Consider the following 25,524-nt stretch of genomic DNA (forward strand, 5'->3'; position numbering starts at 1 on the left):
CCTTGTAAGGTACAAAATTTACAATGCTTTTCAAATAACACAGTGTGTTCCTGCTTTTAGTCTGTAAAGCTGACAAGACAATAGAAATAATCCCTAGGCAATCACAAGTGACTTTTCCCTGACATCTCTTTAAAATGCTGTATGAGGGACCTAACCTACATGTGAGGGTTTTTTCCATAGATACCTGGTTCTGTCAGCTGATTAGCATTTTAGATGAAGACAGAGTAGCTATGGGGAGTATGTAGATGCCAAGCATTTACCCAAAAGAATTTTTAAAATCACCCCTTTTACTTTTTTTTTTTTTAAGAAGGAAGAAAATGGATATAAGCAGCTTTTAAAAATAATTATTCTTGGTTTGCAACTGTTATTGTGTTTGAGATATCCATTACTTGGAAACAAATACATATGCACAAAGCCCAAGGGAGACATTTTTCTGAGGTAAATTAATTCTAGGATATTATAATATGATGTGGTGGAGCATATATTTATAAGCCAGTAACTACACTCTGTTCAAGTGTTCAGGAATGAATGTGAGTGCCTGAACAAACTCAAGATATATATGTGTTGGCTGATGTACTCATTCCCTGTTGCTTGTTATTATTTCATTTATTAGCATTTGAAATTCATAAGGAACATTGGATACCATAAGGTAAACACTGTGTTGTGTCCAGAATACTTGTCTGAGTGGCAGAAATTAAAGACTGTAGAGCAAAGGACTAGGAGAGGACTTGGAGAGGTCAGCTAATACTTTCCTTGGGCTTCAAGGCAGGATGGAACTGTAGCTAAACAAGTCTTGACAGACATTCGTCTAACTGGTTTTAAAAGAAAAGTGATGGAGATGGTGACATTTCCTGAACAAATTTGTTCTAGTGTTCTATTGTCATTATTATGGAAGTGTTTCCTAATGTTTCATCTGAGTATCTTTCACTGGTACTTAAATTCATTAGTTTTTGTGTTACCACACAAAAAAAATCAGTGTGGCTGAGTATTTGATTTAATCTGTTTTGCATTATATACTTCAAGTCTGTGGTGCAGATTCTTCATAAAAGAAGAATGTAATGTAATTATCTTATTTTTAGTGAAAACTGAAATTATCTTGCTCGGTCTGGATTAGGGATTAAAGAAAATACACTTTGGCAGAAAGTGTGGTCTGGAACTAAGTTTGGAAGTATCTGACTCTGTAGGTGCTGCACTAAATGTACTGCACACTGTACATGGAACCTTGAATTTTGTAGTGGTTTTCATTTAGTTTTGTGATATTACTGAGAATAAAACTTGGTTAGGATGTCTGTATGAATATAAAATTGTCCACACTGGTCAATAAATAATGACTGTATAACAGATCTAGAGCCTTTATTGTCATGGTTGGGTTGCTGTTTCCAACTAGTTGATGAGAGTCTGTCCATTGAATGTAACGAGATTTAGAGGAATCTCCTGCTGCTTAGAGTAGAGAGATGCTTTTAGCAGAGGTGAATTACTGGGTGTTCCTAGAACAGCACATACAATATAATTTATTATCAAGAGTTAAAGAGAAAACAAGGGAGTTTTACACTGTTAAGAGACTGTTTAAGAAAAAAAAAAAAGATAAAATAAGGTTGATGATAGCATTTATTTCTTCCCTGTAGTTGCTCTTCTTATTAAGGTTTAAATTCTGAAGTGTTCAGTCTTTGGCTCTTCCTATTGACTTTGGGACTGTATGCAGGGCTACTGTATCTTATTTGCTAGTAAGCTTTAGTTTGTCAGCTTTATATGAAACAGGTTTTGTTTAGTATACAAACATGCTGCAATGGTTTGGGTGCTATATAAATAATAAGGCTAAGATCAAAGTTATTTAAATTATTTTGGTTTTGATCGAAATACGGGCTTTTTGGATTTCACCCAAAAATGAAGGAGTGTCTGTTTAGGAGAAGGCACAGTAGAGTCTTGATAAGAGGCACGGTTAATGAGGTACAACACATTCCAGTTTTCTCATGCTGCTATCTTGTGCAGCCTATCTTGTTGGGATTGCTAAAGAATAACTGCCGACTGTCCAAATCTAATTTGGCTCAGTGCACATTGGTCTTTCTGCCAGATGGAGCCTATTTCTACTTCTGCTCATCAGAATTCAGATAAACCGGAGTTGGCAGAATATGGCAATGCTGACTTTGATATAACCCAGTCCACTGTAATGGAAAATAGAAATAACCTGCTGGACATCAATGTCCATGCATTTGACTGTGAAAAAAGGCATTATTTGACCAGCAGTCCTGATGGAAGTTCACCAGTTGTTTCACTCTGCGTATCTAAAGCAAGCTGTCAGTAGAGCATCACTGAATACCTTAATAAAAACTTCACAGGCACCAAAATGCCTCATTTCATTGGCGTGTTGCCAAAACCAAATGTCTTCATTTTTAATCGTGGATGTAGCATTTCTTTGTGAGAGAGGTATATGGAGGGAAAGTCTGCCTGAAACAGCAGAAGGGAGTGAAGTAAGCAGTTTGCCAAACTTCTGTCCTGACTAAGGATAATCCTGTGTTCTGAAGGAATTTTGGATAAAAACTCCAGGCATTCTGGCAGTGAAGTCTTGGTTGTGTTTTTTCTTAAAGTAGGTAACTTGGCAAAGGATGGCATTTCTTGTTGTAAGAGTGAATAATTATAATCACTGATGTCTGCTTTTAACCTTTTGATTTATACTTTTGGGGAATGCTCTTGCATGTACAATGAGCAAATAATGTGCTGTGAAATCTTTAACTGGTAATAAGCTTTCTGCATCAGCTTCTCTGTGCCAGCAGTTGCACCTGAAACTAATTTATTTTTCTCAAATGCTGGTGTTTTAATTTGCATTGGTAGCATAAAAAATACTGCTAATGTGAATTTTTTCACAGAAAAGTAATTTAATGTAAGCTATTCACTTTGTTCCTTGCTATTCAAGAATAGCACATCTTGAGGCATATGACCTGTTTAGGCAAATTGATTTTCATGGTTTTCTAATGTTAGCATTAGAAATAAAAATTTGTTTTCCAGATTATCTCTATTTTTATCTACTGAGCTCAAATAAACTAGTAGCTCAGCTATCAGATTGCTCCTTTGATTTCAAACAGGTCCATTTCTTTATTCAGGCTCGGCTCACATCGTACATTTAGAACAGTGTGAGTCCCTTTATTCTCATTTCAGTTCTGGTTTTTTAAGAGCTCAGCTGTGCATGCAAGGACAATCCATCAGTTTCCACTTGCACTACGTAGCCAGTTTTGTTGATCTTGAGAAGGATTTGCTTTTTCCTTCATTTCTGTCTAATCATTTATGTTCTGAAAGAAAAAATGATAATACAGATGAGAACTAAACCAAGTAAGTTCTCCATCATAACTATACAGCTACAAAGAAGAGGGATCCCTGCTGGTCACAAAATCTTTAATGCCACTAGGGATTTTATCACATAAACTTAGAAGATATAAGCCTGTGGGTTGACCCACTGGCATAGTCTTTGGTAGTGTATGACACGACTGCTGCTCAGTCATTCTGATACAGTTCCTGGAATAATTGTCTCTCTATTTTTGATGCATCTTCCATTCTGTTTGTCTGGTCCCCTCCTCCATGAAGCTGCCCTTGAAACAAAATTAAGATTCTTCTAAATCTGCTGCTTCTTGTTCTGTAGACCAGAGTAACTTCATGTGGTCTTGGAAATGACAGACTTGCATTGATCCAGTGATTCAAAGAATGATATAGATGAACCTCAGGAACCTGTATGCTTAGAAACCATAAGGTGATCTGATAATTCAAGTTGTACGGAACTTCAGGGAGTTTTCTGGTCCAAATTTCAATGTGCAAGACCTCATGATTCCTTAAGGTTTCTTTAGTATTAGAAATGAATCCAGGGGAAAAAATATGTTCACATCTATTAAAAATTCTTTTTTAGTTTATTTTACAGCTGGAATGTGCTATGGATTTAGCATGTCTCAGAGGGAATACTTTTTCTTGAGTCTTACTGAACAAATGAAATTCTACTCTGGGTCATTAACAGAGAAATCAAAATAAATGGCAATAATCCAGGTATCTGCTGTAGTCCTATTTCAGAATGTTGTTTATATTACCACAGTTAGTATGTAAAATGTTTGGGTTTTAATTACAGCTTAAGAAAGTAAACGGTTTTAAAGAGAGGTGAGTGAAGTCATCTGGGTAAACATGCCAATCTGAAGAACAGCTCCCCAAATTAAACTAAGAAGCATTATAAGGAAGGATTCATTAGAGATTTCTTTTTTTCATTAGCCTTCACACACATTTTCAGTGCAAGTGAAGTGTTCAGTATTATACACTGTTTATTCCTACTGCATTCTCCAGAAAACAGCAGCAAAGCTGCTGTGCAGTGCTGATTTTCTCCTACAGTCAAGGCCATCAAAGCTCAGAAAAGCAGAAGTTGCTCCTGGACACTCTGTTGAAGTCAAAGTTTAAATGGACGTATGTGTTTCTAGAGAAGTTTATTTGCTCCAGATTTCTAGTTCCTTTGGTGCTGTTAAATCACTCATATTAAAAAAGTTTCTTCGGGTATGTTGAGTTCCTGTGTTCCCTTAATTCAGCGTGGAGCATATTTGAAGAATTTGTAGTTGCTTGGCTCATGCCAGGTCCAGCTCTGACAACCTGCACCCTTTTGCAGATTGAGCTTCCTTCCCCCAGAAGCTGCTGTCAGAGTAGGGCTGAACTGTCTGGGACTTGGTCAGGCTCAGGCTCTCCAGAGAGCACAGTGGTGTCAGGCAATTGTCCTGATTCAATACTTGTTCCCACTTTAAATCTGGCTCATAAAATACCTTTCAAATGCTTGTATTTCTTGAAAGTGAATTAGTATTTCATATTTCAAGTGAGCTGACCTTTTTCTTTTGTTGCAGTGAACTAATTACAGAGTTAGTGGAGTATTTGGACTCCACGGCCTTCTAGCTAGATGATAGTAATTGCTTGACTGAGCAACATGGTTCTTGTTGAATGATGTTTAAATGGTCTGCCCACAACTACCTGGTGACTCTTATCTGCAGAGATTCAGCCCAGTGGTCTATTCACTGAGCCATATAACTTTTCATTATTTACTCATTAATTTTGCCAAATTTTAGCTACTTTGTCTGGAATTTTCCTTCCTTAGTATTTGCCTAAAGCAATAAGTGCTCCTCTTTCCAGAAACAAGATCAAGAATCATGGACTGGTTTTTTTATATAGATATTCAATTAATAAAATAATTATTACAAAACCAGTGAGAAAATCTGCTGTAGGATGTGGAGACTTGAAATTCAGCAGAGAATCCTCCATGAGTCATGGATATATTTTTATTCCTCTGCCCTCCACCTAGATGTTTTCTGGTTATAATTTCTCCCTCAATATTCCAGTTGTTACGAGTTCCAAACAACTGTGTGCGGAGTTTGATCCCTAAATACTTTGCAGTCTTCTTTTGCTGTAGCTTTGCTCTGCTTCAGAGCTGTAATATTGAAGGAATTTGGGGAGATGCTGATAAATAGACACTAGAGACAGTGTGGAGTGTCTCTATTACTGATAATTCTCTTCCTTTTGGTACCAAAGAAGATTGCTATGCAAATTGGACAGGAACTGGACATAAGGAACAAGGATAGTTGTCCTGTATCCCAGGAATAGGAAGCCAGTGGGAACAGGATTGTGAGTAAATAGTGACTGCTGAGAACTGAACCAGGATAAAAAAACCAATTAGTTAATTTTGAACAAGCAGGGAGATGAGGACTTGGAGTGAAGAAGGTGAGAAAGAAAGAAGGAAATAGAAGGGGAGGAAATTTGGAGTTCGTAGGCTGTGGAAGATTGGACATCTCAGCTTTAAAAGTGAGTTAAGGAGAGATAGGGATAAAAATGCAGTTGAGATGGAAGTAGAAAGAATCAGTCCATACAGTGAAGAAACTGGGATAAGCTGGGCAAGGTGGAGCGAATGTGAAGGGAGAATACCATATTCTCTTTAGAACAGGAGATAGATCAATTCTGATCACTAAAGAGAGTAAACAAATGTCATTCAAAACAAAACCTGGAATAAAGCTAATCATTCTAATGCAATCTAACTGCTGCAGGCTCGGTGGGGATGCAGGGTTTAAGACATTATTTTTTCTCATAATCACCACCTTCACACTCTTCAGTTACAGTGGCAATAATTACTCCCGTTCCTTGTTCCCCTCTGGGGCTCATAATTTTCTTTCCCTTTGCTTATAGCCTACTCTGCTCTGCAGGTACCAGCAATTCTTGTCTTTCAAACTGTCTTCTATTAATGTAGCTCAGAATTCAGAACAGTTGTTCATAGTCAATAGCTTCTGTTACAAGAGCTGAAAAGAATTTGTATTTATTAAGTGGCTCTTTTCTTTTTTCCTTAACTGTAAAAATTGTTATTATGAAGTTATTACTGAGCATTACAAATGCCACTCTGCAAGAAATCACTGTTCCTTCAAGTGTATTCAATGTTGTTTGAAGGTTTGGTTTTGCACAGTGTTGACAACACAATGAGATTTTTTCATGTTTTCTTGCTGTTATGTGAGATTGAATGGGAGCGGTTCAGGTGATGATGATGGTTATTAATGTTATTATTATTCCTCTTGGGAATATATTAAATGATAGAACATGGATAAATGGAGCCTCAAGGGTGACTCATGTTTTTGTTTAGTTTGAACTAGGTCCAGCTTCTAGGAGGAACTGGATTTTAGGTGCATGTTTTTGCAAAGTGTTTTAAACTGAAGTTATAATTCCAGCAGTCTCAATGGCATGTGTTTGTTTTTATTTAGAAGCGTGCTTAAGGAATGTTTGTGGTGGGTGAATGCAAAACAAACACAACTATCTGGATGCTGCAATTCTTTGGCATATTCAATGTCAGCAAAAACCAAGTGGGAGAATCATCTTATGAGAATCAACTTGCTTATTTTTTCTCATTTACTTTGTAAAGAATCTTTATGCTCAGTTGAAAGTTGTGAAAGTGTGATTTCTTGCAGTATTTTCTTTCGACTTTGTAAATATTTCTGAGCATTTGAAAGGTGTCTAAAGTTTGTTTTCAGCATGCGCTGCTGCCTGCTTGTCTTTGAGTAACACAAATTCAGGAAGTTCTTTTCTTCCAAACAGAAAATTGTTACTGTATTATTTGTCACCGAATGTGTGACACTGTGACACCTCTATGTCATAGCTTCTATAATGTTGTTCACGGTGTAGTTCTAATTTGTTTCTTCCTATTGTAAATTATCAGTAAACTTTCTCTGTAATTCAACTTTTAGTTGGGGGAAAGAAAAACAACAACAAAAAACAAACTATCAAATCCAAACAACAAAATTTGCTCTCAGGTGCAAATATTTAAACTTGTGAATATGTTGAGATTTATCTGCAAAGCAATCAAGGCCATTCATTTTATAAGTTGTTTCGGGAATGAGCAAAGTGAAGACTTAATTTTTTTGCGGGGGTTTGTTCTTATATCTTAAAAACATTCCCTGAGAAAACATTTGTAGACCTGTTTTCATACAGTCATAACTTATGTTTTGAATATAATAGAAAAGGATGGTACAAGAATCTAATAATGTCAGATATTTTTAAAATGTAGCTTTATGTGTGTTTCTAATATCTGTACTTAACTGAAAAGAAATTTCATTTGAACCTAGTTTACTAGTTGTACAACAATTGTTCCTCTGGTAACTGAGGGCTTTTGTCCTACACAGCTGCACACTGGGAACATGCACTCTACCTGTGTTTCAGTACACTTAGGAAAAGCCTGAGACATAAAAAAGGTCAAGTTTACAATATGAAGAGTGTTTATTATGCTGCCTGCTTAGAAGGGTAGTTCCATCTGCATCATGACCTGAATGAGGCAGGCAGAGTGTGGCCAGGCAGAGCTGCAGTGGTGTGTACAGTGGTCATGTCAGCAGAAGCATGACAGATGTACACGGTCAACTGAGATGCATGTGAGAGAAGAATGTCAATGAGAGACAGTAAATCTAAAAGCTTGTTAACTATTTCAGGATTTCATTGGCCTTTGCTCTTTTGTAAAATCTAGGGGTTGTTTTCCAGCTCCATTATAAGCATACATCTTCTACTTGAGAGCATTTCACTAAAATTCTTCAGATGATTTAAAAATTTTCTATACAAAAGCTCAGAGCAAGTAAGATTATCCTGTCTACCCTTGAGACATGAGAGGAATTTAAATACACAATTCTTATTGAAATTAAGAAGCATTGTAAGATTTGACTCATCTACAGCCCCTGTAATAAAATGTCTCTGGTGCAAATTTCACCATGTCATGAGTGACTGTCTTCTGTGTACTGACAGGTTGCAGGTTTTGAATGAAAAGACTTGTAGAATTAATGTTTGGAATACATCTTATGCAATACATTTTGTACTAATCCTGGATTTTTTTTAATTGCAGGGACATAAAACCAGATAACATCTTGATGGATATGAATGGACATATTCGATTAGCAGATTTTGGTTCTTGTCTGAAACTGATGGAAGATGGAACGGTAAATTAGAAAGAGTGATACATTTCTAAATATTTTTTCTTCAGTCCATTGATAGCCGCAAAGTGTGTGCTAATACAGGGAAAAGGTGGCTTATAGCAAATTAAATGGAACTGTAAATGGTATTGGTATATAACTGACTTGAAAATTCAACTGCAGACTGCTTGGATTTGCAGTATATTAAACATTTTTTAGCATAAAGTCAGCTCATAAATAAATAAAGGGAGGCTGTGCTGTCAATGCCAAGTAGGTGTTTATGAACTATGAATCTCTCAGTTTCAAGCTCTGAGCTCTAATCTCTATTGAATATGTGAGCTGCAGTATGAGCAGGATGAGATACTGAAATGTGATTATGTATTTCTAGTACATTTACATTTGCACATTAAGTGTGACTAGAATGTAATTCCAGTATGTTTAATTATGTACCAGGGGATTACAAAGTATTTGACCAAATATATGCGATTACCAAATCTATAATTGCTTACTGGCTGTAGTTGTGACAATTGACAGTTTTGTCCTTTATCTATTTTTAAATATTGATAATAGTTTAGCAAAAGTATATTATTGGGATGCCTATTAATGCAGTGGCTTGGATGCTTAAATATTTTTTTATGAATTTAGAAGCTTTTGCTTGTATTTAGTTGTTTTTGTTATGACAAGAATGCTGGGCTAAATTTATATATACATGGGCACAGTACCACACTGTCTGTAATGATGAAAGTTGATTTTAATCCTGAAAATGCAATTTCTGCAGGTCCAATCTTCAGTGGCAGTTGGAACACCAGACTACATCTCTCCAGAAATCTTGCAGGCCATGGAAGATGGAAAAGGGAAGTATGGGCCCGAGTGTGACTGGTGGTCCCTGGGCGTTTGCATGTATGAAATGCTTTATGGAGAAACGCCCTTTTATGCTGAGTCCTTGGTGGAGACCTATGGGAAAATAATGAACCACAAAGTTAGTGCACTTTCTGTCTGTCTCTAAGCTAATTTTTAATAATGGAGTAACTTGAACACGCATTTAAAAATAAGTTTTTATGTACTAATTATGTTAAGTGTTCATAAATGTACAACAAAAAATATGTTTCTATGTAACAAGTTAATGGTTATGGATTGCAGATGACTTTGCTTTGGGATAAGGATAAAACTTGAAATCTGGGTTTGGAAACATGGATGTTAATTCATTCTGTGGAGTCTGTCTTGGCTACATGGCATTAATCCTGTTGTGTTTCTTTCTTCTGGTAAACCCATTCCTTGGCTTATGCAGAAGATTCTGAAATGTTCTTCCACATGAAGCTAGCTGTAGTATTCAACAGCTGTAGTGTAAGAGGAATTTAAAAACAGAGGAAAAACTAGAAGACAAAAAAATCTTAATAGTTTCTATCCTTAGCAAAAGTCTTTTCTTTGAAACCTTACTGCATATATTTCAGAGCTGGAGTATTTAAACATTTCTTTTTCTAGATAATGATTTTCACTAAGAAGGTAATTTTCCCAGCTTTTTCGTGGTAATAAACTGTTTCCTCTTATTTTAATTTTTAAGGAGAGGTTTCAGTTTCCTGCTCAAGTGACAGATGTCTCTGAAAGTGCAAAGGACCTCATCCGAAGACTCATTTGTAGCAGAGAGCATCGACTTGGACAAAATGGAATAGAAGACTTTAAAAACCATCCATTTTTTGCTGGAATTGATTGGGACAACATTAGGAACTGTGAGGCACCTTACATCCCAGAAGTCAGCAGCCCTACTGATACATCAAACTTTGATGTGGATGATGATTGCTTAAAAAACTCTGTAAGTACACAATTAACATTTTGATGAATCAGCCTTTGTAGTATACTTTGTAATAAAAGGTATGGAAAAGGCAGCTTTTTTCACTGTGTTCTGCATAAGTAACAGTTATGTGCTGCTTTGAGGAACTGAGAGGGGAATACTTTCATAGTGGGTAGCCTGGTCCTAAAAATCATACTTGTGTAACGATAACTTGTATAAATTCATTGTAACTTTATATGTCTTTAGATAATATACATGTGTTTTAGTAACAAGTTTAGTGTCCATGTCTTATAAAGAAAAATACGTTAACATACAGATAGTTTGCAAAACTATTTCTAGCAGAGCATTGCTAAGACTTAGTATTACGTTTGCATATTGCATTTTATTGTATTTTATTGCTCTAATTGCTCATATCAGTGTTGGATTCCATTCAGTTCATTTCCACTAAACTTTTTCCAGCCTTTTCTCCAACTTGATTTTTGGGAAATGTAGGAGAAATATTACAGCCATTTCTTAAGGAACAAGAAAAGATTTTTACCTTTGCTTAAAATGCTCTGCAGCTATTGATTTTACCGGACTTTTAGTTTCTATGCTTTTGAAAAGGAGCTTTGACAGATGATTGATGTCTTAGCATTGGAGAAATGATTTGTGCTCTCTGCTTGGAAATATTTTTGGGTGTGTTTGTGTGTGTGTGTCTGTTGAAAGATGAAGAAACCTGCTGTTTATATGTGAGGTAAAGCATTTTCAGCACTTTTGCTTTTGTTTTCTGACCTGTATTTGCATCTCAGTTTCACTCAGTTTTCTGGGCCTGCAGATAAGTGGCAACATGAATTGATGCAGACAAGATGATCATTATTTGCATTCCCTTTTCTCTAGCTGCACATTAAAAAGTGGAAAACACTTTGACTGAAACACTTTGTGGGTGTTAGTGTCTTTTCCCAAGTAATAAACCACAGGACAAGAGGAAATGGCCTCAAGTTGAGCCAGGGGAGGTTTAGTTTGGATATTAGGAAAAATTTCATTACCAGAAGGGCTACCCAGGAAAGTGGTGGAGTCAACTACCACTGGAGGTTTTTAAAACACGTGGTCCTTAAGAAAGTCATTTAGTGATGGACTTAATAGTTAATGGCTGGACTTAATGATCTTTTCTAATTTAAGTGATTCTGTGATCTCTGGTTAAATCTCAGACCCCTTTTCCTTTTCCTTAGGGGCAAATTAAGCAAATCACTGTAGCTGCATAGGATGACTTGCATTTTTTTCATTTTGTTTCCTCACTTTTATCTGATATGTCCACCTCCCTTCACAACTTCTGTATTTTTATCTTAAAACTTGTTGATACAGTCTTGAGATACCTGTTGGCACATTATTTTGTCTAGCAGCAGCTATGACGATGGAGTGGCTGGAGTGGATGCTGTATGTAGCAGGTCATTGTTTGTGAAGCTGCAATATCTTTTGGAGGTCATTCACACATTTTAGTGTTGTCTGTTCCACTCCTCCTTTTTAGACCCCAGTCTCCCACCTGAGGTTTTCAAACTCTGCCTGTGCAGTGTGAATGCTTTACCATTGTGAAGAAACAAGAACCTGCAGGTGAAGAAAGAATGCTCCTCTGATGAGTTACTGGACTCTGAACTGAGAAAACTGAGTCCAATTCTTAATTTGCCTTAGACCTTTGGGGGTGGAAAGCAATGCCTCTGAACTAGTAGAGAAAATACTAGTTTCTAGAGCTTCTTTTTCAGTTTCCTAATTTGAAACATCTGAAGGTTTTGTTCTGTTTTAATATAAGGATGTTATTTTCTTACCATTTCTTTTCACACCTAGTATCTCAGAACTGCTGAAAAAACCTAGCCTAAAGGCACTGCATGACTGAGAATACTTTACATTTTTGCTTTGACCAATGGACATTGCATTTCATATTGCTTTGCCTCAAATTCCTTATATATAACTTGGAGGTATTTTCTCCTCCATATTTCATACATATCTTTTGAGGAAGTTCCACATACTCACACTGCTGTTATAGAAGTCAGCACCACAGATAAGCCCATGAGGCCTTATTTTTTTTTTTTCCAAAAATTCTTGGCAAGATTTGAATTGCATAGAGCAAATGAGGAAAACCCAGTACTGAAGATAAAAGACAATGTTGAAAAGGCATGACTGTTATTCTTCCTGAACTTTGAATGAGACTATAGTCCCATGGAAAAATTATATACATAATAATGACATCTAAAAAGTATGTTGAGCTTACACACAAGCATAAAGGGCAAAACTCTGTTCAGGCAGCCTAAGCTGTGCTGGGTTTTAGCTTTTAAACTGTTTGGTTTAGGCATCTCTCATTTGCTTTGAGAGATTCAGTCATAATTTTCTCAGCATGATCGTACAGCTAAATTCACACAAGCAGCAAGAGATATATATCTTGATCTCTGCAAAACAAATTTTTTTTGCAGAATCTGACCTTATGATCAATAGATATGATATTTTAGAACAGTAATCTGTGTGGTACCCGAGAATTGTCATGTGGGCTGTTAAAATCATGCAATTAAGCATCTGATATTTTTAAAGTTACCTCTGAAGATAGTTTTGAAATTTGAATTTATTAAAGGTGAAAACAAAATGTAAAGAAGAATAATAATTTTACTTTTTCTTACCATAGTAATCTGTAATAATTGATATTTTTATCATGACTATAGACAATCTAGCAATATCATTACTGTTGTTGAGGAACTGTTTTATAACAGGAGGGTTTTTGTCAGCTAAGAGGACAAGGCTGTGATGTAATATAGCTGACACCACTACTGGAAAGGTAATTTCAGATTTCTTTTGAATGCAGTCTTACTCCTTGTCCTTTACTGCTGGGTTTTATATAAGAGAAATTTACAACTTGCTTCATTTTTTTTTGGGTTTAGAAAGGAATTGTTATATACCTTTTTTGACAATTTGGAATCTTTTGCCACTTCCAGTGAAATAATATTTTTTTGGTGGTTTTCTTTTGGTGACCGTTATGGCCATCTCTAGTAAAGCAACATTAACCTTGCATCTTGGGGTTAAACAGGAAGCTTTTAACAGAACATTTAAGAATATTAGAACTTCAAATAGTCCAAGTAAAATTACAACAGGGTTATTTTAGCCTGAAGAGAAACTCAAAGACTTGTCTTGGTTTGTAGTTCTTTGTCTGGAAAGAAAGAGGAGCAAAGAATGAAGGAATGGTCAAAGCACTAATGGGATTAGAACACTCTGTGGTATTATTTCTTTCTAGTAAATGCCTGCTGATTGTTCTCTCCAAATAGAGATGGCCCACTCAGAAGTGGGCTGGTAATTCTACAGGCAGGAAGCCCTGTTGACTGAATAGCACAGAGGAGCATAGCAGGGAATAAAAGGTGTTGCTCTTTGTGCTAAGTGCTTCTTGGAAAAAAGAAGGAATAAATTGGCATCTCATATGTGTAATATTCTGCTTTCCTCCAATAATAGCCTATTTAATTAGAAAAGCATTTTTAGTCAGCATGCTCTGTTTTTGTATGTGTTAGATGCTATTATAAATAGATTTAGTTGATGCTGGTTTATATTTGGGCTGTAGACAAGGATGACAGTGAATATAGTTCATATGATACTATCACTAACGCGTCTCATATGGTTAAACTGGAAAATCTGTTTCTTTTAAGTCCAGTAGGATACTGTTTACTCAACTGTCCTATTATTTTTCTAGGAAACAATGCCTCCACCATCCCACACTGCATTTTCTGGCCATCATTTACCATTTGTGGGTTTCACATATACAAGTAGCTGGTAAGTTAAGAGTTCCAAAATTGTCTGTAGGCTAGTTACACAGTATTCTAACTTTCTGTCTTAGAAATATATTGAACAGATATCAAAGAATGTGGTTTATTTAGGAAATTACCATAAACTAAAATGCTGTCTGTTCAAAAGAATGAGCTATCTGCAGGTAAAATTCACATCCATGTAAAGGTCAGCACCTGTGCTCGGGGGGCAGTTTTGATGAGAAAGGTTGTTATTAGAGAATATATAAAATTGACTGTACATAGAACATTAAGACTAGATGTGTGGACCATGGCAGAATTTAGTTTGTTAGAAATTAAAACCAGTTTTATTTCTAGCCCTTTGACACTTCTGTAAGTCTGAAGAGAAATTTTGTAAAAATTACCTTATTTGACATCTGCTATTAATGTAGAATTTATTTCACTCATTTCCATTGCTAAACTAAACAGAGAAGTCCCTTGTATGCTCTTTGTTTATGGAAATAAATAAAGAAAGAATATTCACAACCATTGAAAAAACAGGCCTATGTTTCTGCTGTGAATGTGACTATGTCCTAGAATGTCCTAGACTTCAAAAGGATTATTGGCATAAGTAGTAGCATGTGTACATGAGTAGCCTTAGAATTTCTGACATGTCTATGCCCTAGTTGTTATGGGATAATTTCACACCATTTTTAGTGAGCATTGTCTTTAAAGCATTTATGATACTTGATTAACTATTCTAAAATGAACTATTGTAATTTTACTGTCTAGGCTTTTGCTTTTTGCTATCTGGCTAACATAGAGTGTTCATAATGATTTTTAATCAGGAGTTCATCTACTTCTGTGTAACAAAAAATGCACTGAGGAAATCGGGCATGCTAGGTAAAAATTATTTCAATTTCCAGTGAGCACATACAAACAAGATATTCTTTGATGTTATAATAAATGGCATAGTAATTAACAACTTAAACAAACTGTTTATTGGTTGATGTTTTTATAGCAGTATTTTTAACCAGGCTGTTGTAAAATCCAATACTATTTATTTTTTTCCCTCAGTGTGCTTTCAGACCGCAGCTGTCTAAGACTGACAGCTGGACCACCCTCCATGGATCTTGATGCCAGCATTCAAAGAACTTTGGAGGATAGTTTAGCAACAGAAGCTTATGAGAGGAGAATAAGACGTCTAGAACAGGAAAAGCTTGAACTTAGCAGAAAACTGCAAGGTATAGTCATTTTAAAAAATCGTTCCATCACTTTTTAAACTTTAAACCTGCAGTTTTGTAAGGCACTGCTTATACTGTGGAAAAAAATTAAATATACCTCCTGGAATGCTTTCTAGTAGAAGATAATCCTCTGTATTATTTCTGTTGATAAATTAAATTTCTGTTACTCTTTATACCTGAAATACACCATGTATGCAACTTCTTATGCCACCTTTGTTCTCACTGTACCTTGGTCACTATGGCATAAACATTCCATTCTTTAAACTTCTAAGAACTTAGTTGGTCCAGCTGACAACTACTGAAAGATTGGCACTTAATAGCTGGAAATTACAAACTGTAGAATGCCCAGTGCAGGATATCTTGGCATGCCTTAATTCATCAGTAGTATCTCTTTGATCTCCTCTAATGTTAGGCATGTTATTCATCCCTCTCTCTTCTATCTTTTTCTAGAGTCCACCCAGACAGTGCAGGCTCTGCAGTATTCAACAGTGGATGGTCCAATAACAGCAAGCAAAGATTTAGAAATTAAAAGTTTGAAAGAAGAAATTGAAAAGTTGAAGAAACAGGTAACAGGTATGTTATAAATACTAATGTAAAAGCTGTAACAAGAAACTACTTTGTCAAGTTTGTTTTTTTCTCTCCAGTCGTAATGTTAGTTTTCCTTGGCTTTATGAAAGTTTTCCAGTCTATTTATACTTCTCATTTTACCCCTTACTCTCCCAGTGTACCTCAGCATTTTCTACAAATTCAATTTGAGTTTTCCAAGTGGCAAGGAGTAGCGCACGAGAGAGGATACAATGGGCCATGGGGCTGCACTTCCAGCAGCAGAACTGACCAAAGAAAACTGCCACCAAAAGTCCTGCCTACAGCTGCATGGCCCCTTCTCAATCTGTGCATTCCCTGCACTCTCTCATGGTTTTAATTAACTCAATTAAACAAGGAAAATGTTGTTAGATAGAATTTAATCAACTTCTAATCAGATAAATCAGTACAAGGTGGGCAATAGAAGCACATGAGGAAAGGGAGATGAGAGGGAGAACCACCATTCAGCTCTGCTGTCAATGAGCTGTCATTCCTGTCAAAACTGAACAGTTATTTCTTTGCTTCTGAGAGTTCTTGAATATTTTATGAAAGCTTAAAATTTGGCTGTCAGATACCTGAGCACTTTAAGCTGGAAAAGTGTTTTTGAAAGCTGTTCAGCTAAAAAGATTAATTTTTAAAATTAATGTTTGGCTGCCTTTCATCAGGACTCTCATACCAGTCAAATAGCAAAGATCTGCTTAGCCCAGTATGTGTGTTTTACAGAGGCAACTGGAGTTGTTCAGAGAAAGATCCATGTTTTTCCAGCCTTACTTTCCCAGATTCTGGACAGTTCATGTTTTCAGAACTTTGAGAGGGAGGGCTTACATTGTACCACTATATTGAATATACCTATGAGTGAACCAATTTGCTGTCTAGTTAATTTGCTGTTTAGCTAATACATTGTTACCCTGCTTTAAAGGCTGGTATTAAGTATTCTTGATTTGATATTCTGAATTAAGATGAAGGGAATTTTCTCTCACAGTGATTCATAGCACAGGACTCCTGCTATCTGTCTCCATAATGCTGTCTTTAAAATAGGATCTTGAGAGCAGAGACGTCTCAAAAAAAAAAAAAAGAAAGAAAGCACAGCAAGAATTTTTTTTTCTTTTTTTTCTTTTTTTTCTTAGGAAAATTAACAATACACTGTTAGGTATCAGGTCTGGAACCAAAGAAACTGGGAAAAAAACCCAATTAATCTTATAGAAATAGGAAAATGTCTGCGTTTTTTGTGAAAAATAAGCACAAGTAACGGTAGATACATCTCTATTTTGTGGCAAGAGAAAAACAAACAGCCAGAAGGGTTGGAGGAAGCTACAAAAAACATTTGTTCTGGTTTGTATTTGTGACAAGACTTCATTTGATTCCTGAAAGTGTCAGGAATGCCAGCAGCGACACCCACAGAAAGAGTAACTTGAACTTAACTTGCAGACCCTGGAGTGGATGTGTTCGGACTCTGCAGCTGCCTTGTGGGGCAGGAGGAGCCATGTGTGAACTGCAGAGTGCAGCACATAGATTACAGCCTGTTAAAATTGTGTAGTCTGAAAAAAAGCCTGTTACAGATACACAGTTGGACAGCTGCTCTGGCGTGATGCAGCAGTTTTGTATTGTACCATAGGCATTATTTTTGGATAGGAACGTGGCTTAACTAGCTCAGGGAGGATCACTCTGGTTTGAGTGATGCCATGTTGGCACTGTATCAGGACAAAGGGTTTTGTGAAATTTTGCTCCAGCAAAATGTCCCTCCTCTTGCCACTGTAATGAGGATAAAGGCAACATGATCAGAATCCCCTTCTCTGCAACAATCCTTAGATCAGGTTTTGAGTTTTTGAGACCACTGAAAAGCAACTTTTACAAGAATAGTTTGTGAATGAGACCAGCTATTCACAGAAAGACATCAGAAGCAGCTTTAAATTGTATTTTATTCTTTATTATTGCACTTCAACTTAGTTCACTGCTGAAAATATCACTTCCTTTGGTAATGAAAAAAAAAAGTAAAGGTGTGGAAACATTCCCCAACACATCTGCTATCCCTTTTGAAATTGAAAAGAAGTCAAAAGTTTGGTGAAGTTGGTCAATACTGAGAAGTTTTTTTCCCAAAGTAATTTTCTGCTTCACACTACATACATATTTGTGTATTTTTTCCTAGACAGGGATGTGTACTTTTGCAGTTTGGTTTGGAAGTGAATAATAGGATCAAACGAGGAAGGTGTAAAGCTTCCTAACCACCACAAAACTTTGCCGGTGTATACTTGAATGCTTTGTCTGATCCAGCTATTTGTTAGGAAAGACTCTTTTGTGCCTTAAGCTGTAACTAATACAAGAAAATCTGTTAAAATAAAAAGGGAAATTTCTATTTTACTTTTATTTGTGGGTGTTTTGAGATAGATTTTAGAACTATATTAATGACAGAACAGGGAAACAAACCAAGTGATGGCCCTGGCTGAATGCTTCCAAATATAAGGGAGCTAGTTCCAGGTTTTCTGGATAGCCTTTTAAAGATCTAATTTTTCTATTAGATCTCATGAACTCTAAGAAGGTTCAGGTGCAGAGATGAACTTTTTTTATGCTTTGGACTCATCTCTTGAGTTACCAAATGTAATGTAATAATATATTACAGTGAGTGTTTGCATATATTATCTAAAATGTTAGTTGCAACTAGGGTGATTAAATGGAAAATTACCGCTTACAGCACATATGTCACACCTAGCTTTTTGTTACATTTTTTAACCTGTTTTGCTGCCTGTTCTGAAGCTGTAAGAGTAAACACCTGCTTAAAAAGGTAATAAAGAATGAACTCAAAATTGTGTCAAATTCAGGAGTGTCACTGGGAGGGCTTAGAAAAATACATTTTTCTTGTCTATCTGGTTTTCCAGGAAATGACAAGCTAGCATATGCTTTCAATTTTTGAGGTCAAAGTTATAATTTTTGTTCGCTAAGTTACATAGGAGAAAACTTTGAGGAATCTTTAATATTGCCAAATATGTAAAGGGCAGCAATGCAAGAAGAAAACAGAGCTGTGGAACAAAGTAGTTCATGCACAGAAGAGAGATTTATCTTGGCTAAGCAGAGCCATATATAAACTTTCTTTTCACTGGTGACTTCAGAGTAGACTACATAAGGAAGGCAGTTAATAATTTCTGGCTTTGAGCTGCATCTCTTATTTAAGTGCATTCTTTTAATTTTTTAAACTAGAGTCAGTGAATTAAAACAATAGTGAATATTTTTCTGGGTATAAGCTAATAGTATTAATTTGCTTATAAAATTCTTGTGTTTCAGAAATTAGCCCTCTTAAAAATGTATGTGTTTTTATATTTGATTTCTCCAAGAACCAGTCTCTTAGGGTTACATTTATAAAAATGTAGTTAAAGGCTGTTATTAAGAATATAGATGGGTTCCTGTTCTTTGGGTAAATACAAGTGGTCTGAAGACCTGCCCACAACTGAAATAAAAGAAAACATGTCCAGTGATTTCATAGAACTTGGAATTAACTTACCTTCCTATATATCTTGCTTTACAGTTTTGTTTTTTAAATAAAGGCTATGAGGGGAAAAAAAAAACCCCACTCACTAGCTAGAAAATTTCAGTTGCCATATTTTATGAGTTTCAGGATTTCTTGTAGAATTTGAGGGTATTTATATTACATTATTTAACTGTGCCATAGAAATATACTGTCACTGTATAACTGACTGTTGGTAAGAAACTGGCTGCAATAGTTCTCTCTTATTTATAGTAGTAATAAAGCAGATCACATAAAAACAAGTGGTTTTCACACTAGAAATAAGTAAAATCAGCTGAAGTTAATTTTAAGAGTACTGACAGAAGAACACTTGCCAGCTCTTGAGTGACCCATTATTTTTACTGTTTCTTTTTGGGGGAAACTGGGAGGAGGAGGGAGACTGTTTATAATTACAGTGTAATAAAAGCTGTATTATATATTACATCACAGCACATAAAAGTCAAATGTATAAGTCGTGTTAAAGCATACATTACAGAATTATATATAGAGCATGGTCATTATAATATGAGAAGACAAGTTATTATCATTTTTGTGTTGTATTCCAGCGAGCTGGGATCTTTCATTGTGTTCTCTTAAAAGCAGATAATGGCAGCTGAAACAACCTATTCCCTTTTCTAAACCTGATAAGAAACCTTATTTTGTGATCAAATGGAAACCAGAAAAAATGTCAAAGGGGCTTCAAGCAGCTAGGCCATGCTGTTCTAGAAATATGATTTTTCCCTTAGAGTATTAAGAGTTCTGCTGCTTTTTCTAGAATCTGGTCAGCTAGAACAGCAGCTTGAGGAGGCCAGCACTGCAAGGCGGGAATTGGATGATGCTTCCAGACAAATAAAGGCTTTTGAGAAGCAAGTCAGAACGCTGAAGCAAGAGAGAGAAGATCTTAATAAGGTAAAATCATTTTGTCAGCAACTGTTCTAAACCCTTAAGACTGTTTTTTCTTCATTTTGCTTGTAATAACTTTCAAGAGTAAAACTAATGAGCAGGTAACAAGTGTGTAGCATGACCTACTTAGCTTTCTGCCTTTTTTTTTGTTGATGAAAAGGACATTATTTAACACATCTGTATGACTGCTGGGTGCTCCCTAAGTGATTGCTTCCAGAGAGTGAACAACTCCATAATCCAAATTGCATGGTGGCTGCAAAAAACGTTTTACAGCTTCACATTTAATTGATAATGATGGGGGTTAGAAGACAGATTAGAGAAGAACTATTCCCGACAATTTAATCTGAAGTATGGGTGAGACATTAACAGTGAAATTAATGTGAAGAATATGGTATTAAGGCTGTGTCACCAAAGTGTTTCCAGAGAGAGATGTGAAAAATTGCCAAGTATGAAAATTGAAAAGTAATTTGAAATAACTACAGCTAAAGAATACTGGGTTTTGTTTCTTCTTCTCTGATCCTTCATTTTCTTAATGTATATCATACTATTTTTCATGGCTCTTTTTTGTATTCTTTATTAAATCAACCTGTAATCAGGTGTGAAATACATAAAACCTGTTTTTCATTGTGATCATATTGGCCCAGTATTTTAGAGTCCACACTAAAGTTGATGTGCCAGCTGTGTTTAACACTGTTTTTTCTGACCCTTAAGGCTCTTAAAATTTTAAAAGCTCCCAGTTTGTCCCAGAAAGACCATCTCTCTTCTAAACCAACTCTTAGTGATTAGGACCTCTTTTTAACATCCTTAGAATCATGTTTAGATTTATGGGGCTGTCATCAGTGCCAAATATTAATTCTTCCAGTTGGTGTTTTTTTTTAATCCTGAAATTTGCTTTTCCTCGCCTCTTTTTTCTGCTCTGGTTTAACTGAACATTATGGAACTATTTAAACTGTTGTGGTTCCTCGTTGGTAGTGTGTTGACACAAATCTAGGGCACAGCAAGCTTTGTGAGGTATTGTGATGGGGAGTTATCACTGCTCTAGCAGTGTTATTTCATGCTGATTCTTTGAAAAGAATAGTTATCATATATTGCTTTTATTCATTGCAGTGTTTTATTGCCTGAAACTTTCTCTGATATTTGATTTTAAGGTACAATGTATGGAAATCATATTTGCCATTGCAGGCCAGTTTTCTAAAGCTTTTTGAGTAATAATTTTCATAGAGCAGAGTTTCCCCTTCAATTTTAACCATTTAGCACTTGAGATTCTTGTAATTTATTTAAGTAATTATTAAAAACCAATGCTAATGGCATTTGCATTAAGAAGGCGAGGTATTTTTATATGGTAATGCAAATGCTTGAAAACCATTGTGTTTACCTGTAATAATGGAATCAATTCCTACTTGGTTTACATTTATGGAGTTTTGCTAACTCTAGTAGTGTAAAACATGCCTCTTTCCTTATTTATAGAGGCATGCAATCTATATTGTAGATGCATTCATGAAATCAAAATGAATAGGCAGTTTCTATTCACTCTGGAGAAAGTGTTAGATGCTCATCCAAAGACATAATTGGCCTTGTAGCTTTCTAGGTTTATTACTTAATTCTTTTTTTAAACTGTAGGAACTGGCAGAGTCTAGTGACAGATTAAAATCCCAAGCCAAAGAGCTGAAAGATGCACACAGCCAGCGGAAATTGGCAATGCAGGAATTCTCAGAGATGAACGAGCGGCTGACAGACTTGCACTCTCAAAAACAAAAGCTTGCCCGCCAGCTCCGAGATAAGGAGGAAGAAATAGAAGTGATGATGCAAAAAGTAGAAAGTTTAAAGCAAGAGTTACGCAAAACAGAGAGACTTAAAAAAGAAGTAAGTGGTGAAAAGACTGTTTAGACTTATGAAATAAGTTATATGTAAGGATTTCTGAGTATTTTTTTAAATTTGTAAATCTTTAACATTTTGTCTGTTGTTTCAAACAGTACCAGTTTTGTTTTCTAAGACTTTGAAGTATTCAGTTTGGTGCTGAAGATTTCTCTCTTATATTGAAAACCATCAATAGATTTTGAAAAAAAGAAAATGCAGAATCCTATCTATTAAAAACGTATGTACTTTTGTAGCTGGAAGTCCAAGCTGAAGCTGCAGCTGCTGAGGCATCCAAAGACAGGAAATTGCGAGAGAGGAGTGAACAGTACTCTAAACAGTTGGAAAGTGAAGTAGAAGGGCTAAAGGTTAGTCTGTTTTGATATTAACACCTGCAAACTTACTAGTCAAGTAGGACTTGGATCTGTTTGATTGCTTTCAGATGTAGGACAAAAGGGTTTTGTCAGTCTGTCATTTCAGTTGGTGCTGAATGTGAATGCAGGCATGCATTGCATTATTGCCCAGAAAAATTAACATTTGCCTGATGTGCTATTTCTTAATAATCAATTTTGTATTACCACATTGCTTCCATTAATACTTTGCTTAACTTTACCTGTTAAAAGCCTTTTTATTTTAGCATAGGATGGTTGAATATTTGAAGATAAAACTGCAATCTAGGCAGGTTTCTGTGTAGGTGTTCTGTCTGCTGTGTTGTTCCTCATGTTTCCTGCACAATAGTTGTCAACTGATGTAACCATACAGGAACAGTTTTAGTACATTCTGCCTCTCAGCCAGAGGATGAGGCATTTTTGCCCAAGAGCAACATTGAGGATGAAGTCTTTGTTTATATTGATGAGATTGCTCACATGTGCATGTGATTTTAAAAGAAGAAATTTAAGGCAGCCAAGAATGTTAACTGTTATTTTATTCTGTGATTTAGCTTTTCATGCAGTGCTCTAGAGAAGTTAGGCTTTCTCAAAAATTGAATAGAAAGTTTTTAATTTACTTATGTGGATTTCTGTTCATTCACAGCAAAATCCTGTTCCAAATGTTTCATGCAGTAGGGTAATTCCAAACTTTTTGGGCAAAATGTGAGATTAGTCCTAGTCTGATTTTAATTGAAATGAGCAACCAAATCTTTTTTCATTAGAATTCTCTGGGACATTCATCAACATTAAGTTATGGCATAGAAAATTTGATGTTTTTTTGCAAACATTCTTCTATTTGGCCTTCCTTTGCTAAAAGAAAATAAGGAAATTCATTCAATATGATGTTTGGATTAATGAAGTTTTTACTGCTGTGAATTCAGACAACAATCTGAATTCACAGCAGTAAAAACTTCATTAATCCAAATTAACATGTGTTTTCTTCAGCTCCCATGAATCTTCACCATCAGCAAAGAGTTTGTATGACAATTTAAGAGGCAAGAAGAATTTATGGGAGATCTGTTGAGAATAAATGATACACTGATTTATAACAGCAGGGCAAGTTTGTCAGATGGGGAAAAGGGAATTTTAGCCTTCTTGGTAATATTTTGCAATTCAGTAAGCACACTTTGGATCATGAGTGGTTGTTGTGATACTGCACTGTCCATTCAGTAAAAGCTCTGCATGACTCCTTAGTTAAATTTAGGGAGCTCTCTTACACAAAAGTATTTAAAGAAGAAGGGAAGGTTTCCCCAGATGAGGAGAATAGAAGAGACAGTAAATTATGGAAGGTTAAGTGTAAAGAGGACGTTGAAAGCTAAATAAAGAGAATTTAGGAAGTATTTTGCAGAGGATGCTCAGAGTGATTGTAGAGAGTTCTCTAAATCCAAAGCAGAAAGCCTCAGGAAACACATGGGGCTGCTTAGGGATGGGAAAGGCAATCTCTGAGCTAATAGAGCTGTGGCATAAAATGCTCCACAAGTCCTCTGTGTGTCAGACTTCACTGCTGAAGGAGGGGAGATTGCCCCGCAGTGGGTTCTTTGCAGCAGGCTGGACAGATGAGCTGGATGTGTCTGGGATGATTGCACGGAGCAGGAGAGCTGGCAGGTGAGTCAGACATGCAGTCACCTGAGGGGATTCTGAAGAACTTAAATGACAAGAAAGCTGTTGGCTGATGTGAACCCCCTTATTACCCCTGCTTATTACAGGCAGCCCACTGTGCCACTGTAACTCTCATTCAGATCATCTGGGGAGGTGCAGAGGGCTGGGTGCAGCTTCCTCAGGAAGGGAGCAGAGTCTGTGGTAAAGGATAATGCCAGAGTTCATGGAAGAAGCAGACAGAGCCTGTTGGGAAGAAGGCAGTGTGCCTTCTGTCCAGCCAAGTGCTGCAGCACGAACCTGCTGGGGCTCTGCAAACTTGTCAGTCAAGTGTGTGGACAGAGGGGATCCTGTGGATGTCATGTATTCAGATTTTCAGTAAAATCAGACTCAATATTAGTCAGCAGTGTGCCTGGTTAGCCAAGAGGGGTGCATTAAACAGCAGCTGTCAATGTGCCAGGAGGTGCATTATGTCTCAGTTGCACCATTTGTCCATTTCAAATAGGCATGTATGAAAACATCTATTAAAAACATCCATTAAAAATGTATTTTCTGTTTAATATATCTCTCTAGTTTTCTAAGCCATTGTTCAATACCATTGGGCTTTCTCTTCTACTGCTCCATCTCTTATGGTTGCAATAGTATCTTTTCATTTTTCATTGTAGTAAAAAATGTGCAATTCCACTAAAACATTTTATGTACCTGCTAGAGGATGTTGCAAAGCCTAAATTTTTTGTGCTCTCCATTGCCCTGTATGTGTGAACAATTTAGGATGTTGGGCAGTAACAAACAAGTTCCATACTGCCTGTGCATGAAAGAAAATTCCTATGCTGCTTTTTAAAAAAGAAAAAAATCTTTCTTTCTCCAAAGCATCTCCTATTAGGATGGCATCTTCCTTCTCCAGTTTATTGTTCTGCATCCTGAGGGCAGGATTTTACTCTTAGATCAAACCAGATGGTTGTTTTGATGAGTTGGAGAAAACAGTGCAGTAGCAGCACATCTCTGGCTCATACATGTAGGAGATTTTGCAGTTTTTTGCTGACACAAACAGCAAGGCCCAGCTTTCTCACGGAATTTGTCATGGTACAAATTCAGCTCATCAGAATGTTCTACAATGACATTTAGCTCTTAAAGCCTGTTCATACAGCAAGAAAAGAAAATTATCCAAAGCCATGCCAAATGAAGGGTGACTGAGAAGTTTTTAACATCTCATGCTAAGAATGGAGGTACAATTAACAAAATATCATCAATCCTCTGAAAGGTATGACACAGTCACTGTGAGGAAATAGGTTCTCCAGTCACCTGCACTTTCTCAAAACAGTGTTTTTATTAATTTCATTTTCTTTAATTACATATTTTAAAAACCAGAAGAAACTCCAAACCAAATTGTCCATATGTTGACATGAAGAAGTTATTTCCATACTTGGATTTCAGTGCATGTTATGCCACTATCTCATTTTGAACCTGATCTT

The 25,524-nt window shown here is 36.2% G+C and overlaps 1 protein-coding gene across 12 annotated transcripts in view; it reads left to right on the plus strand.

The window, feature by feature from the left end:
* Positions 1 to 25,524, plus strand: part of CDC42BPA (CDC42 binding protein kinase alpha) — a 181,289-nt gene that overhangs the window by 94,373 nt on the left and 61,392 nt on the right. For 10 of the 12 annotated variants that reach the window (XM_085575882.1, XM_021537008.4, XM_031504271.3 and 7 more), the window contains exons 7-15: positions 8,366 to 8,459; positions 9,211 to 9,411; positions 9,994 to 10,242; positions 13,919 to 13,998; positions 15,027 to 15,193; positions 15,644 to 15,766; positions 20,047 to 20,180; positions 21,795 to 22,037; positions 22,286 to 22,396. In XM_085575882.1, coding sequence (XP_085432008.1) covers positions 8,366 to 8,459; positions 9,211 to 9,411; positions 9,994 to 10,242; positions 13,919 to 13,998; positions 15,027 to 15,193; positions 15,644 to 15,766; positions 20,047 to 20,180; positions 21,795 to 22,037; positions 22,286 to 22,396 — 1,402 coding nt within the window. The remainder of the gene's footprint in view (positions 1 to 8,365; positions 8,460 to 9,210; positions 9,412 to 9,993; positions 10,243 to 13,918; positions 13,999 to 15,026; positions 15,194 to 15,643; positions 15,767 to 20,046; positions 20,181 to 21,794; positions 22,038 to 22,285; positions 22,397 to 25,524) is intronic. The other 2 variants (XM_085575883.1, XM_085575884.1) reach the window with 2 other exon arrangements.

Source organism: Lonchura striata, chromosome 3, assembly GCF_050655825.1.
Source record: "Lonchura striata isolate lonStrDom1 chromosome 3, ASM5065582v1, whole genome shotgun sequence".
Taxonomy (NCBI): Eukaryota; Metazoa; Chordata; class Aves; order Passeriformes; family Estrildidae; genus Lonchura; species Lonchura striata.